This window comes from Palaemon carinicauda, chromosome 41 (assembly GCF_036898095.1).
Source record: "Palaemon carinicauda isolate YSFRI2023 chromosome 41, ASM3689809v2, whole genome shotgun sequence".
Lineage (NCBI taxonomy): Eukaryota > Metazoa > Arthropoda > Malacostraca > Decapoda > Palaemonidae > Palaemon > Palaemon carinicauda.
In genome coordinates, this window is record NC_090765.1 from 54,096,378 (window position 1) to 54,112,178 (window position 15,801).

Genomic DNA, 15,801 nt, shown 5'->3' on the forward strand with positions numbered 1-15,801 from the left:
GGTAAACAAGCTTCATCCAACTGATTGAACATCAATATGATTCTTCAAAAATACAAACATTGAATAATTTGAAAATGGTATTGTAGGTTTATATAGACCACTAAAAAGATTTATAACCACACCTCATGTCTGTTTAGATTTCAAGTACAATTTCAAGGCTGTAAATGTACACAGTAAAGCTTCATCATTGCCATGGCACAACACTTTACCCTGGTGTTGCTACTTTTCCAATGACAATGCCACGCTTTATCAAAGCTCTAAAAATTGTCCTGAAATTTACAAAGTTTTACATTATACAGATTAATTTGGAAAAAAAAGGGGCATATGCCAATGTTAGAACCTAGATTTTCCCTTCCTTGTGAACCTTGAACATCAAAAATAATGAAAACACCACTTGTAAGTAAATGAGTAGATTTCAATAGGAGTGAATAAATGTGGGATTATTCCTTTATTCCTCAGTGGATAAGGGGTAATTTAGAGGAGGAATAAGATAAGAATGAGGTAATACTGTACCTTTAGTCTTAAAATATTTAGCTCTAAAGTTTGGTAAAAGTAGAATAAAGGCATTCTACGATTGAAGCCCACTAGCATTGCGACAGCCAATAACTGACTGGCTATTCTAGCTGATGCTAACACTACAAGAAGCAAAGCCTTAATTGTGAAAGACTTGAAGGAAACCCTTTCCAAAGGTTCAAATTGAAGACCTCTCAAAAACCTTATTAAATCATCCAAATTTCACATACATGGCTATAATTTGATTTGGAGTTGTTGGTTTCTCAATAATAAATGACGTAATAGTATTCCACATCTCAATGCTAGTGGCAAAGTTCAAACCAACATATTGCAGAACCGATCTCAACAGCATAAACCTTTAACGTAATACTAGAGTCGCAGACATGTTCCTAACCTTACACCAAGAAAATTGCTGGCATAATATAGTAGTAAAAGGAATCAAGATGGTTTTGAAAACCTTCAGTTTTTATATGAAGGAGAGTTTTCCTGCGTTACCTGTCATATGAGGGGGTTTCGGTGAAATAATCGACAAATTGATCTTAAAAGTTCTTCCCTATTTAGTAATTGAATTGGTCATCTTAGAAGAGGCCCAAGGTTTGTGAACCACTTCCTCCGAGACCAAAAGGGGTTCTTTGTCAAACTTGTTGACGATAAATAATGAAAATCGGGGAATGGAAAAATCTCTAGCTTCCATCAACAGAACTTTTGAGCATGTTAAATAATTTTTATTAAAAAAGAAATTAATTTGATCTTTTTAAAATTGTAGGTTGTAGAGGCCTGATTTGTTAAGAATATAAATCTGCCTTTTTCTTATTCCATTAATTTCAAACTTCATTAATTACAGGTTTAACTAAAACTTCCTTTGGTTTGGTAGGGCCACAAATGGAGATCCGCTGTGAATATGTGCTGCACTACAGATAGGAGTCATTCCTGTGCCAGCACAAGATTACAGAAACAGGTACAGTAGTGAAAGTTAGTTGAATACTTGAAATTGGCATTATGCCACCTGTGGATAGTGAGGGTATATATAAGTTATGCATAAAGAGAAAACTTAAACTTGCATCATAAAAAGAAAAAAATAACCTGCTACATTAATCTCCTATCAGGTGTAAATGATCTCCCCTTCTGGTATTAATGTGATACTGTTATATGGTTCTTTGCAAGCTTTAATATGAAAAATAGGAGTAATACAATATAGGAAACTGTTGCTGTGTAGAAACAGGTGCAAAATTTAGAGGACATAATCAACTCCTTCTCTTAAAGAGGTTAGCATCAACTGACTTTCGTAAAAAAGGCCCATGCTTTGCATAAGGGACTGGCATGACCTGTTCCTTTATGGGAATATGGGCAGAAACAGGCATTGCTTTGCATAAATGACTCGCAAAACATGATCTGCTGAAGGATGGATAAGTTCATACCAACATGCTTGAAACTTCGGTAAGAGTATTATTCAAAAGCATTTCATTATTCCCAAGCCTATTATTTAACAAGCCAGTAAACTCAGAACTAAGTTCCCCTTTTAAATAATCAAGACTAAAAGCTTCCACATCTTGAATCACTGAACAACTAACTTGTCCTACAAGCAAAGATGTGGCCTGAAGGGAAGAAGGGCAAAACCCAGAAAATAGATACTTAACCCCCCCTAAGACTTCTTTCCCTTTTCTTCTGTTAAACTTTCCTATCTTTGGCCTAGTCTCAGCTAAATGCATATACTGTAATCCATTTACAGTATAAGCACCTCTGCTAAGCTACTGCATTTTCAATAACCAATGAGGAAGGAGTACAACAGTCCTCTACAAACAAAGAATGTACTTCACACAAGGATACACTAGCTGATAGAAGCTTATTTATTCCTCACAATATCTAATACAAATTTAGGACTCAAATTAATCAAGTACTATACTAGACTGAGCTGACAAGGAAAGGTGACAAGATTGGGCCTCCAGGGCAACTGGCTAAGACCGACATGCCAAAGGCATGGAGGGCACCATAGTAACCGTTCCGAGAGTGTGCGTAAGAACGACTACTGCATTGGCACCTTGCATACAGAGCCCTTGGGAGGTAAAAACATTCCTATAATCATGCATTACAAACTGAGCACCTGCTCAGATTTATATTGTATAGGATTCTCCTTTTATTATCATTGATACTTAAAAACCCAGTTGGAAAAGCAGGATGCTATAAGCCCAAGGGCTCTAACAGGGAAAATAACCTAGAGAGGAAAGGAAACAAGGATGAACTAGAAGAGATGTTAAAGAACAAACATTAAAATAAATCTTTTATATATAAACTATAAAAACTTGAAAATAACAAGAGGAAGAGAAACACGATAGAATAGTGTGCCCGAGTATACCTTCAAGCAAGAGATCTCTAACCCAAGACAGTGGAAGACCATGGTACAGAGGATATGACACTACAATGGCTTCATTTTGGAGTGTCCTTTTCCTAGAAGAGCTGCTTACCATAGCTAAAGAGTCTCTTCTACCCTTATCAAGATGAAAGTAGCCACTGAACGAACAGATATGATGTAGTAGTTAACCTTTTGAGAGAAGAATAATTGTCTGGTAATTTCAAAGTTGTCAAGTGTATGAGGCAAGAGGAAAATGCGTAAATAGGCCAGACTATTCTGGGAATGTGTCGTCAGATATGAAATGAGCCGTAACCAGAGAGAGGGATCTGATGTAGTACTGTCTGGCCAGTACTGGGAAAACACTGGTAAATGATAGATCAAAGGTAGCTGACAGGCACATGACCGAGCAGACGCAGACAACCACTTGAGCACAGAGCTGCGCTATGCGAACATCGATGTCATGCCGTTTTTTAAGAACGTGCGGACATCTACTATGTCATCCAATTCTTTTAAGAACAATTGAATCCTTAGCAGTCCTTCTAGTCTGGCTGTCTTGGCTAGCGAACTAGAGAATAGGAGCAGATCATCATCAGCTGACTACTACTTTCCTGAGGCAGCAAATATTAATGCATGATCGATATGCTGCCATGCGTAATGCTGGATGACTGCTTTACCATTGTATTTGAACATTCTAAGGTTTAAATTTACTTTGGAAGAGTAGTGTTTCACACAAGCGCGACTGAACTCTTGTGGCTGCCTCTAAGATAAGAGTCAGAAAAAGAAAGAGAAATGTTTCAAATCTAGAGCAATTTGTGTCTCCTTAGTAAATGAATTCTGAATACTAAAGTCAAACCGTTCAAAACTTTTTGGAAACTTAAGGACTTCCTTAAAATTTTAATGGCGGATAGAGTACACAAGCATATAATTAGCTTTTACAAGAACAGGTTTCTCGTTAAAGAAAACATCCTTGAGCTCTAAGCTCTAGTGATGTCCGTGTAAAGCAGTGAAACGACTTATTCTAGATTCCCAAGTGCTTCATGCATGTCAGGGGCCTAGTCAGACAGTCACAGACTCAAAGACTAACTGTGTGATCCAGACTCACTGTGATCTTAGATTGAGCTGCGATCCTGAGTTTGTTTTAACTCAAACTCTCCAGTGGAAGGACAACTTGCACCTTTGGTGCTGCGATCAGTGTTACAAGGCACACAAAGATAGCATGTTCCAAAAAAATACTCTAAGAAAAGTTTTACCATTAGACGCCAATTTTCAGGCTATCTATGAGCCCAAATCGCTAGCTTTCACCTATTAGCGTCATCAGCCACTGAGACCGGTGCCAGGAGCTGCGAAGAACCAGGGTGCTCTATGTCGGAACGTGAGAACGCTTCTAAGCTGCCTGGATAGATGAACTACCAGACTAGTACACCAGGTTGCAGTAGCATCTACATCCGCTGAAAACCCAGAAGAGTTGGAAAGCTCATAAAGGAGAAAAAGGCAAGAATATCTCAAGTAAAAGGGTAGCTCCTACTTGAGTGTACCGAGATGTATCTTACAAGCAATCTTGCTATTTGATTGCTGACCAAGTCATACATTCAGTCGCAAAGTAACTTCTTCCCATAAGCAAGCTTGAAACATTGAATCCACATCACTAGCTAGGACCCTTAATGCTCGCTTGTGTTTGCCATGAAAGGCTAGCTCCCATACGGATCGGTATACATGGATGGAATACACCCCCCTCTCCAGAGGTTCTTTTATTCTAAGACTTCAAAGAAGTCTAACTCAAAGGCAGTAAAGGCATAAACCTTTAACCAATCTAAGGAGTTGAAGGATTCATGATATAATCAAGACCGACTCCCAGGACAATATTCTCAAGACGCTAGTGAGCCAACCTGGAATATCATACATATACCAAAGGCACTTCCCCCAAGTTTGGGGGGTAGCCGACAACAACAAGAAACAAAACAAAAAAAAACAAAAAGGGGACCTCTACTCTCTACGTTCCTCCAGCCTAACCAGGGACTCGGCCGAGTTCAGCTGGTACTGCTAGGGTGCCACAGCCCAACCTCCCACATTTCCACCACAGATGAAGCTTCATACTGCCGAGTCCCCTACTGCTGCTACCTCCGCGGTCATCTAAGGCACCGGAGGAAGCAGCAGGGCCTACCGGAACTGCGTCACAATCGCTCGCCATTCATTCCTATTTCTAGCACGCTCTCTTGCCTCTCTCACATCTATCCTCCTATCACCCAGAGCTTTCTTCACACCATCCATCCACCCAAACCTTGGCCTTCCTCTTGTACTTCTCCCATCAACTCTTGCATTCATCACCTTCTTTAGCAGACAGCCATTTTCCATTCTCTCAACATGGCCAAACCACCTCAACACATTCATATCCACTCTAGCCGCTAACTCATTTCTTACACCCGTTCTCACCCTCACCACTTCGTTCCTAACCCTATCTACTCGAGATACACCAGCCATACTCCTCAGACACTTCATCTCAAACACATTCAATTTCTGTCTCTCCATCACTTTCATTCCCCACAACTCCGATCCATACATCACAGTTGGTACAATCACTTTCTCATACAGAACTCTCTTTACATTCATGCCCAATCCTCTATTTTTTACTACTCCCTTAACTGCCCCCAACATTTTGCAACCTTCATTCACTCTCTGACGTACATCTGCTTCCACTCCACCATTTGCTGCAACAACAGACCCCAAGTACTTAAACTGATCCACCTCCTCAAGTAACTCTCCATTCAACATGACATTCAACCTTGCACCACCTTCCCTTCTCGTACATCTCATAACCTTACTCTTACCCACATTAACTCTCAACTTCCTTCTCTCACACACCCTTCCAAATTCTGTCACTAGTCGGTCAAGCTTCTCTTCTGTGTCTGCTACCAGTACAGTATCATCCGCAAACAACAACTGATTTACCTCCCATTCATGATCATTCTCGCCTACCAGTTTTAATCCTCGTCCAAGCACTCTAGCATTCACCTCTCTCACCACTCCATCAACATACAAGTTAAACAACCACGGCGACATCACACATCCCTGTCTCAGCCCCACTCTCACCGGAAACCAATCGCTCACCTCATTTCCTATTCTAACACATGCTTTACTACCTGTGTAGAAACTTTTCACTGCTTGCAACAACCTTCCACCAACTCCATATAACCTCATCACATTCCACATTGCTTCCCTATCAACTCTATCATATGCTTTCTCCAGATCCATAAACGCAACATACACCTCCTTACCTTTTGCTAAATATTTCTCGCATATCTGCCTAACTGTAAAAATCTGATTCATACAACCCCTACCTCTTCTAAAACCACCCTGTACTTCTAAGATTGCATTCTCTGTTTTATCCTTAATCCTATTAATCAGTATTCTACCATACACTTTTCCAACTACACTCAACAAACTAATACCTCTTGAATTACAACACTCATGCACATCTCCCTTACCCTTATATAGTGGTACAATACATGCACAGACCCAATCTACTGGTACCATTGACAACACAAAACACACATTAAACAATCTCACCAACCATTCAAGTACAGTCACACCCCCTTCCTTCAACATCTCAGCTTTCACACCATCCATACCCGATGCTTTTCCTACTCTCGTTTCATCTAGTGCTCTCCTCACTTCCTCTATTGTAATCTCTCTCTCATTCTCATCTCCCATCACTGGCAATATGACCAAGATTAAGTTTCACTGCCACAGTCACTTAAGAACATGGGAGAAAATTTCTGTCTTCAACAACAGCTGAGATCAAGGTGAGAAAGGTATGTGTGAGGGAGGGTTGCTTCTTCTGTTACCACAGGTTAAGAACTGAACAGTTGTTTACATCAGGTTAGGTCTTATAGCTGTATGCCAGCTTGCGCCAATTTCTTCTCCTACGCCAATTTCTTCTCCTATGGTAAAGAACGTAAGGTTTGTACACAGTGAAGGAATAAATACCACAAGAATACATTCACAATGCAATAGTACACATTATCTCTTGCATAAGCTTTCACTTTGTATTTCTCTAACTTCATGGTGCTAGACTACAAAGAATGGGGTGGCAAACCAACATACCAAATAGCATCATGGAGAACATAGTGAATATAATTTTATAGAGCAAAAAGTTGTTGTTACAGGTGACTGTCAACACTTCATATTGTAGTTACACTGCTTAACAGATTAATTTTAAAGGCTGAAATATATTCATGGAACTGAAGACTAACCAAGTTTACTAAGATAAAAATCTAAAATGAAACAAAACATCAATTACAAAATTAACAATCAACCACAGAACCAGCCTGCGTTATAGTGTAAAAAACTCACTTCTTTGTTTATCCCGAGCAGTAGGCCGTGTGAGACCAGAAGACCCCTCAGGCTGCAAGTGGTATGTATGATTGTGTTGAACATGATCAACCCCAGCACCAGACACCTCTGTAAGAAATAAATATATATTAATAACATTCACCCTTTCAGTTCAAGTACAAAATAAATTGATAATTCCTCTCATGGACTTCTTCAGTCAGATATACACACTAACTATCTTGGTAAACATAAATTGTCAAAATAGAAAGAGTACTGAAACTTGAGTGGGTATTCATAAATATTTCTATAGACTAAAACTGACAGATCATAAATATTCATATAGACAAGTGTTGACATATTATTGTAAAGCTAAACAATGATACAAGGCACAAACAATAAACACAAAAAGACCCAAAGGTCAGTGAAGAACTGTCTTCCCAGAAATTCCACTGAATTGTTCTCTTTTAAAAATTCAATTCTTTTCAGTAATGTGGGGACAAATATTTTATCTATAGGTATTTCTGGTTATTTCTGTGTATTATTTTGATCTCCATATCTATTGTTTTGTGATTTTTTTTCAGGTTATTTCTGTTTTTATTTTAATTTAAATACAGTATCTGTTTTGCCTTTAGCATATTTGATACATTTCATTTTATTTTTTATATATTTGCTGTAATTTGTTTTTTTTATAATTCAATTTATTTAATTTTATTTTTTATGTATTTATTATGAATTTTGCCTCTTAAACTGAATTTCATTGATTTAATATAATTATGCCTATTGATTTGTTTCATGTTTTTAGCTCAGATGATGGGAAATGTTGTTCCCAAAGGCTTAGCATATAAATAGTTCAAAATGTTGAAGTACAGGTATTTACTTTTGTTGGCCTCTCTACAGAGAATATATCTTTACTTCCACAAACTGGAGTTCCATGTAGTACTGTCAGTTCATTTATGGATGCAACACGATGTAAAGTAAAAGCATATGACACAAGCCAAAACATTTTTTCTCATTTTAATTTAAAATTCAAGTTTGCTCTATTTAACTCAGGCTTCTTTATGCTGGATCTGTCTTCCTCAGATATGAGCAACTACCCTCCAAAGGCCAACACTAAAACAGATAGCGATACGGACAATCTCTGTAGTGGTGCAAACCTGCTTGTATTTCTGAGTGTGTACGCACATGTCTATGTGTATATAAGTATATTAACCCTTTTACCCCCAGGCTTTTTGGAAATTTCCAACCCTTAACCCCCAAGGGGTTACTTTTTTCCAGCACATTTTGGTGTATATTTCTTTTAAATTGCTCTAACAGCCTTAATTTTTGTCATAGAGAGGTCAGGTTGGTCTCATTCTCTTGGAAAATGTCTGAATTTTCTCAAAAAATTATCAAAAACATGAAAAAAATATTTTTTATAGCATTTTTTTGCAAGGAAGTACCGTACCGGTACGTCCATGGGGGTAAAGGGATGGCTTTTGTGAAACGTACCAGTACGTCCTTTGGGGGTAAAAGGGTTAACAACCATTATACTCTTCATAGTCTAAGGATCTATGAAATTTTGTACATTTTCAATAAAAAGGAATCTAAATTATGATAATTAAAAATCACTTGATAAAGGTTTGTCAAAACAGTGCTGAAGTGAACAGAATAAATGAAAAGGAAAAAATCATCGTTTCTTTAACCAGAATCTTTGACCGAAAAACTTATAGAAGTTAAGAAAACACAAGGATTCCTGAAGGAAACATTGACGTCACGCTGGCCAGTGCTAATTGGTGATGGTGGGAGATTTTATGTCTGATCACTCATAGTAAACTAACCTAGCATGGGTGGCCCTGACTCGTACAACTTTGCTGATAATGGCAATATGTAAACACCTTTACAACTTTAAGTATCCCCACTCAGAAAGAGATATAGATATATATGCATATATAAAAATTTTTGAATTCAAACTTTCATAAGTTATGTGCTTACTGTTTCATCCAAAGCACACAGTATACTCAATATACCTGTAAATTGAACAGCCAAGAATAAGAAATCTTTAATTGTAAGTTTGTAGGTATTCAGGAACAGTTTATAAGTTATCCACTCTTGTTAATGTAATGCACCTAGACCTTCCTTTCACCTCAACTCATTCAATATGTAAGAGACGATTAACCTCCAATCTCATAAAAGCCTAAAACACACAGCTACAGTGTTTTTGAAACTCTTCTCTTGTAAATTTTTCAGTAAGCATGTGCCAAACAGTACCATGTGCAAAAGACATGAAAAATGTACATTTATAAAATCTAATTCTTTATAATATCTCGACTGAATGTTCATCAATAATCTCATTCCAGTACATACAGCACATTCCAATTATCCTGGGGAAAAAAAAACAGGCCGGGCATGAAAGCCTTGAAAAGGCCAAAAACAGGCTCTCCTGTGATTTAACCAACTACAGCTGGAATACAGAGGCATCACTAGGTATAGCGACACTTGGCATTTACATAAAAGGACCCTAGTTATTCTATAAAGAACAGACAGCCTCCAAATAACCAAGTACAGAGACTATACCCTAGTTATTCTATAAAGAACAGACAGCCTCCAAATAACCAAGTACAGAGACTATTATTAAGTGTAGCATACTAACAAGAAGATACACTCTTGAGACTGGATGTGGTACGCTGGTTATTTTTAAAGCACTAGCAACGACATGAAATTGCCTAATAGTACATTAAAAATTCAATAAAATGTCTCCTCTGGCACTAGTATAATGTAATAAAATTTACACTACCAAATTTATCAAAGGTAATAAAAAGTTTACTGTATATAATTAAAAAAGCAATTACATTTATCTAATCTAAAATGTAACAAGTTTAACCCCATTTATTTTTTATTGCATACAGTATGTCTAATTATTCCTTCCCAAATTTATTCAGGCCAGCTCTGTTAGAGCTCTAAGTTCAATTCAGATAATCTCCCGCTTTTTAATAATTAATACAAACCCACTAATTAATGCTGTATTCTACGAATAGGCTAGTTTACCCTTTATCAAATAATTTCTAACAAAAATATTTTGTTCCGTCCGTCTTTACTTCTAGTTATTTCTGTCAGACTTTTAGCTAAAGCTAGCCACCATTATGAAATTGCAATACAATATAACCTCTAACAACTACTGCATATCAATCAGTACTAACTGTGCTTGGGAACTAGACATTTGAGAAAAACAAAATGGAGAAAGTGTCATGAGAGTAAAACATTTCAGTTTACACGGTTTAAATTAATAATTATGCTTTATCCATAATATTGAAAATCTTAAGACACTACATAATAATGAATTCAAGATAATACATATCACTGATTAACCATAAATGTCATAACTCCTGAAATGAGGTTAGCAGGTTATGTGTTATGAATGGAAAATTACAAGAACCCCTAGTTAGTGATGGTTGAAGACAAGTGGATAGACACAAATTATTGAAACATTTCCTCTATGAGGGCAATCAGTCATAACTGAAATTTCATAACATTGCTATATTGAGATAAAACATACCATAACCATACAACATTTTTCTTTAAAACTGTGAATAGTAATAAGTGTCAATTAGATAATTAGAAACATTAACGGGAACGAGAACCTTCTGAACGTGATGTGGTTCTTGGATATGGCTGAAAGTTTCATGGCCCATTTGGATACATTTGAAAGAAATGCTAACTGCTTCTAATCAGTATCACATTTTTAACCTAAAACAAGTACAATGTCTATGTATACTAGCGTATGTACACTGCTGAATCTTCAAGGACTTATAAATCATTTAAAACTAAATGTTGCATCAGACCAATCAGGCCTTTTCCTATTCTTACATATTACAATACGATTGTGTACATTCAAATGGTATATGCCGCATACCACAAAGATCATCTGGTCAGTGTGAAGTATATTCTATTAACAGAGAAGGAATAGAAATCGAAGCAGCATTAGCCTAATCCCTATGAGCTGTACTCACACTGCAGTACCAGTCAAATGAAGACCATCTAGTCCGAGGGACATATATTTTAGGCACTAAGAAGAAATCAAGAACCAAGAGGCCATAATATAATCTCTATCTGGTGTACATGCGCTACAGTGTTAGCTGACCAAACTTTATGTATATTATTTGGGTACTTACAGACGTTTATGACACTTAGAACTGCTTTATTCAACAAAAGTATCTTGTATATAGCATGTTGATATTTATTACCCTTGATCAATAAATATTTAATAAAAAAAAATATCTTTAGTTTTGGATGTTAATGCTACCATAAATATAATTTCTGCCTATTATTTCAATGTACTGGCAACTTCTTGTCAATTTTCAAAATCTGGTAACACTGGACTATGCCATCTTACCTGGAACTAATTTGGCGAATGTACTGTAAAAACTGAAACATTCACGAACTTGTGGTTGACACACAGCAGGGGAGCTTTCTTCACTTCCACCCATGTTTTTGGTAGTTGATTAGGAAAAAAAGGTTGAGAATATTTCCACTGAGATTTAGTATGATCTATGGTCTGCTCACTACAAACATCATTAACAGCATGGTCCTTTGGTTTTCTAAAATTCGTATATATCCCTTAGAAGACATCTTAACTTCTGCAATTGGGTATTCTTGCTTCTACAATTTTATTCAGACCTGACTACACCTTGGGCCTTTCAGTGCTTCTGAAAGCTTAAGGTCTCAAATTTACTTAAGATAAGGTTAGTTTATAACAAATAGGGCCTAAGCCAAAAATATATTTGTTGAAAACAGCTTGAGCAAGGAAGTTCTATCTCTAATTGATGTCATATATGCATCTAAGCTAGACAGTTTAGATGCTAGACAGACTTGGTTTCTAGACTAGAATACATTTGGTCGGGCATGGATGGCCTATCAAAATTACCATCACTTATATTTCCCACTTTGGGAAGTCATTAACTATTATTATTGTGATAAGGTCAATTCTTAGATGAAATGGCATCGAATAAATTCATAGGCAAAAACCTAGTAAGTGCTATTCCCAGCCTTATGCTAGCATTGCCCTATTAGCCAAAGGATTAGCAAATTTAGAAATCGCATAGTAACATCTTTTCTAGGAAACTCAAGAAATCGCTTAGCGACATTTCTTTTCAACGAAACTCGATACGGCCTTAGCACAAGTACAGATGACAGCTAGGCAGAGGGAAAGCAATTGCAAGGTGACTCAGCGGCAACTGCAACTAGTCCTTACTGCTATTAGCTAGTGTGCTATCTAACTCACAGGAAGATTATTCCAGCTCTAGAATTATAATTCTTTTCGACGTTCCGCACGATAAAATCAACAACATAACCAACACACCAGTTTCTACAATCCTCGCGAACACTGTTCAGTTATATAGTTCAAGAATTGCGTTGCTACACAATTTGCACTGAATATTCTGAATACTACAACTGCCATTCACGGCAATGTTGTTTACTTCTGGTCTTCGTCTGCCTCGCTCACATGCAGCAGTCGACCAATCATAACATTCCTAAAGTTGCCAATTTCTATTTTAGGCCTTTTTGTGTATTTCCGAAATATACAGCGAAATGTCTAGCGGCTATTAAGATGTTATAATTCTCTATTCTATATTTTTGAGACTTTAATCTAAAGTAAATATAATCTATATCTTATATACTAACACGAAGAGATTGAGATCATATGGCATGGTGCATATTTTACTAAAGTTGCCAGTTTCAATATCCCATTTTAGATACATCGATATGGAATGTATACCCTATGGATGAATATAGCGCTGAACTACATATTTTAATCAGAAATTATAAGTGAATCGTTGATATTAGCATATAAGCAGTAAATACCAAGAGAATGAAAGCATATGGCAAGATTCTAGGAAGAAAAACACACCGCGCCATCTATTATCATGAACCAGAGTTGCTTTTCTGCCACGTCATTCTGAGCAGCGAGAATACCAACTTCCAACTAAGATTAGTCCTTCAAATGTCTGTGCTTTGTTGCAAGCGTGGGAATATACGATATTATACCCAATTCGACTGATTTATCAATGTAAATCTGATTTAATAATCTAATTATTCCTCCTTTATATAAATAAAGCAGCTGTATTCTAAATTCAAAACAAAGGGAATATACTAAATAATCTCCCTGCTAGAATTATCACCAAATAACTATTTTTACCGGTTAAATTACAGCAGAACACAATAATTCGCTACCGGTATCACTATGTTCGTGATGAACTAAGCGTGAAATATATTTCGAGGTAGATAACTCCAATAGAACAGTCACTATCACAGCAGCAAAAATTGAGAGCGAAGAAACGAACTACACGATGAGAAATAAAGATAAAAAAGACTAACAAATCGTGCTAATCAATTTCAATATTAATTTAGAAGATAATATTATATAAAACACAAAAACAAGGGGCTCGAAATATGTGGTAAAGATACAAATTGTTTTAAAAAGGTTTGCAACGTTACAACCTCAAAACCACAAGGGATGAATCACTACTTTCTGAATTGCTCACCACAGATAAGAAACATTAGATGTTGATAAGCTATATGACATGTCATACTAAGTTTTGAAAACGCCTAAAACTGACACGTGAACTCATATACAGCGTGGGAAAATATTTAGCCATAATTGTTATTACCTCTATCAACGAAGTTGGTAAGAGGTTATGTTTTCGCCCCTGTTTGTTTGTGAACAACTTCCTAACCACAATTTTACTCATTAAGTAGTGAAACTCATGTTGAGACGTGGAAGTGATTCCATTTTGAAAGTCCTAGGTCAAAGGTCAAGGTCGAGTTGAAAGTCGACCGAATTAACCCTAACCTTAACCCCAAGTTCGCAGATGATTGTCACAGACTTCAAATACGCCTACTGCCTAAATTGATTCTGTGAAAGACAAGCTGGTTTCGACAAATAAGCTACTGTGGCGGAGGTCTGCACTTGTGCTTCTCTAGTTCAAATTGAGGCAGTGGCTGACGCTGTATTATTGATCTAATGTGTATGTGTAACCATTAATGCAAATCTCCTACATTAAATGTAGTTATCAGATGCTCGAGTCAATAAAATGAGTATTTCACACACACACACACACACAAATATATATATATATATATATATATATATATATATATATATATATATATATATATATATTATATATATATATATATTATATATATATATCCTTATAATCTATTTCTATTTAGCCTTATCAACATCGATAAAATATTAAACTTACTGAAATTAGATCTAAAATGCAAAAGGCTTATTTTACGAAGAATTACACTAACACATAATATATCTTCTACCCTTGAAACTATACACCCATATATACAATTAGACTTGACACTAGTTGTTTTTCCATTATCTATTCAATCCTGTACTTCCATGGCCCATCGAGGTTGAGGTCTTTTTTTTCCATAATTCCAAAGACGCCATTTGTAAAAGTGAACTAAATAAAGAAGCATTCACATTTGGAATAAGGATTGAAACGTCAGATAACATTCTATCAGACAATTTGCACTTCAAGCGTACTACTCTTCAGTTCTATTATACTGCACAAACAGACAGATGATTTAATAGTAAAAGAAAAACACACACACGCACACACGTGGTGGGAACTTATTGATATTGGGTATCAATATTTATTCTGACAGCTTTTTTCATATATTTCTATTCCTTGTATCCCCCAGTCTCACCTCGCCAAAACTCCTCACTGGCATGTTCTTAGCTCTCTTGATTAGTTCCACATCCTCTCTTTTTCTTACATGATCATATTATCTCAGACGAGCTTCCCTAGCCTTGTCCTTTACATTACGTATACTGTACCACACATTGGCCTTTTATCTCGACGCGATACGTTAACATGTGGCAGAAAATAATCAACCAAGAGTCATCTTTTGGCGAATTTTCTTTTTGTTAGAAGTTCAGTTTTAGTTATATCTTTGTGATGATCGCCTTCCAAGGGCACTGGTTTCAAAGCCTACCAAGGTTAGCAACATCATTTCCACCACAATTACTGTTTTATATTGATATAAAGAAAAAAAAAAGTAAGGAACAAAGAAAAGGCAAACCGTTATTCGCGGAGGGTTCTAGAAAACGTCACATACAATCATGACTCGGCACAAAATTGTAAGGTTATATGTGAAGACTCCCGAGGCAGCCTTCTTAACATCATACATTCTAGTCATCTCTAGAGCATTTTCCATTGCACATTCAAATTCGTGAGTTCTATACACTCGCAGGATATGTTTTTCTGCTCCATGAACATAAAATATTAATAAAAAACGAACTCAAGTAACTTTTCTTTCTTTATGAATTTTCAGATTTCATTAAGCAATACTGCACTTAGAAAATGACACTATTCATATCTCCTTTTAGAGAAAAAGCGTTAAATATTAAATTTTGCTCTCGGAGAGAGAGAGAGAGAGAGAGAGAGAGAGAGAGAGAGAGAGAGAGAGAGAGAGAGAGAGAGAGAGAGAGAGAGAGAGAGACTTAAAATCAAGTGCTTATACACCATAAAAAGAGAAACTTGATGGCAATGTATTATAAAAGTGAGAGAGAGAGAGAGAGAGAGAGAGAGAGAGAGAGAGAGAGAGAGAGAGAG

General features: G+C 36.5%; 1 protein-coding gene and 1 long non-coding RNA gene across 7 annotated transcripts in view; one reads left to right on the forward strand and one right to left on the reverse strand.

Moving 5' to 3' along the window:
• The window catches only part of LOC137632663 (uncharacterized), a 290,790-nt gene extending 281,605 nt beyond the window's left edge, over window positions 1-9,185 (forward strand). The window contains exons 4-5 of one of the 2 annotated variants that reach the window (XR_011042076.1): window positions 1,358-1,471; window positions 8,273-9,185. This is a non-coding gene — a long non-coding RNA (uncharacterized lncRNA). The remainder of the gene's footprint in view (window positions 1-1,357; window positions 1,472-8,272) is intronic. The other variant, XR_011042077.1, reaches the window with a different exon arrangement.
• The window catches only part of cnc (cap-n-collar), a 603,426-nt gene that overhangs the window by 20,009 nt on the left and 567,616 nt on the right, over window positions 1-15,801 (reverse strand). For all 5 annotated transcript variants that reach the window (XM_068364732.1, XM_068364731.1, XM_068364730.1 and 2 more), the window contains one exon: window positions 7,214-7,321. In XM_068364732.1, the coding sequence (XP_068220833.1) occupies window positions 7,214-7,321 (108 nt within the window). The remainder of the gene's footprint in view (window positions 1-7,213; window positions 7,322-15,801) is intronic.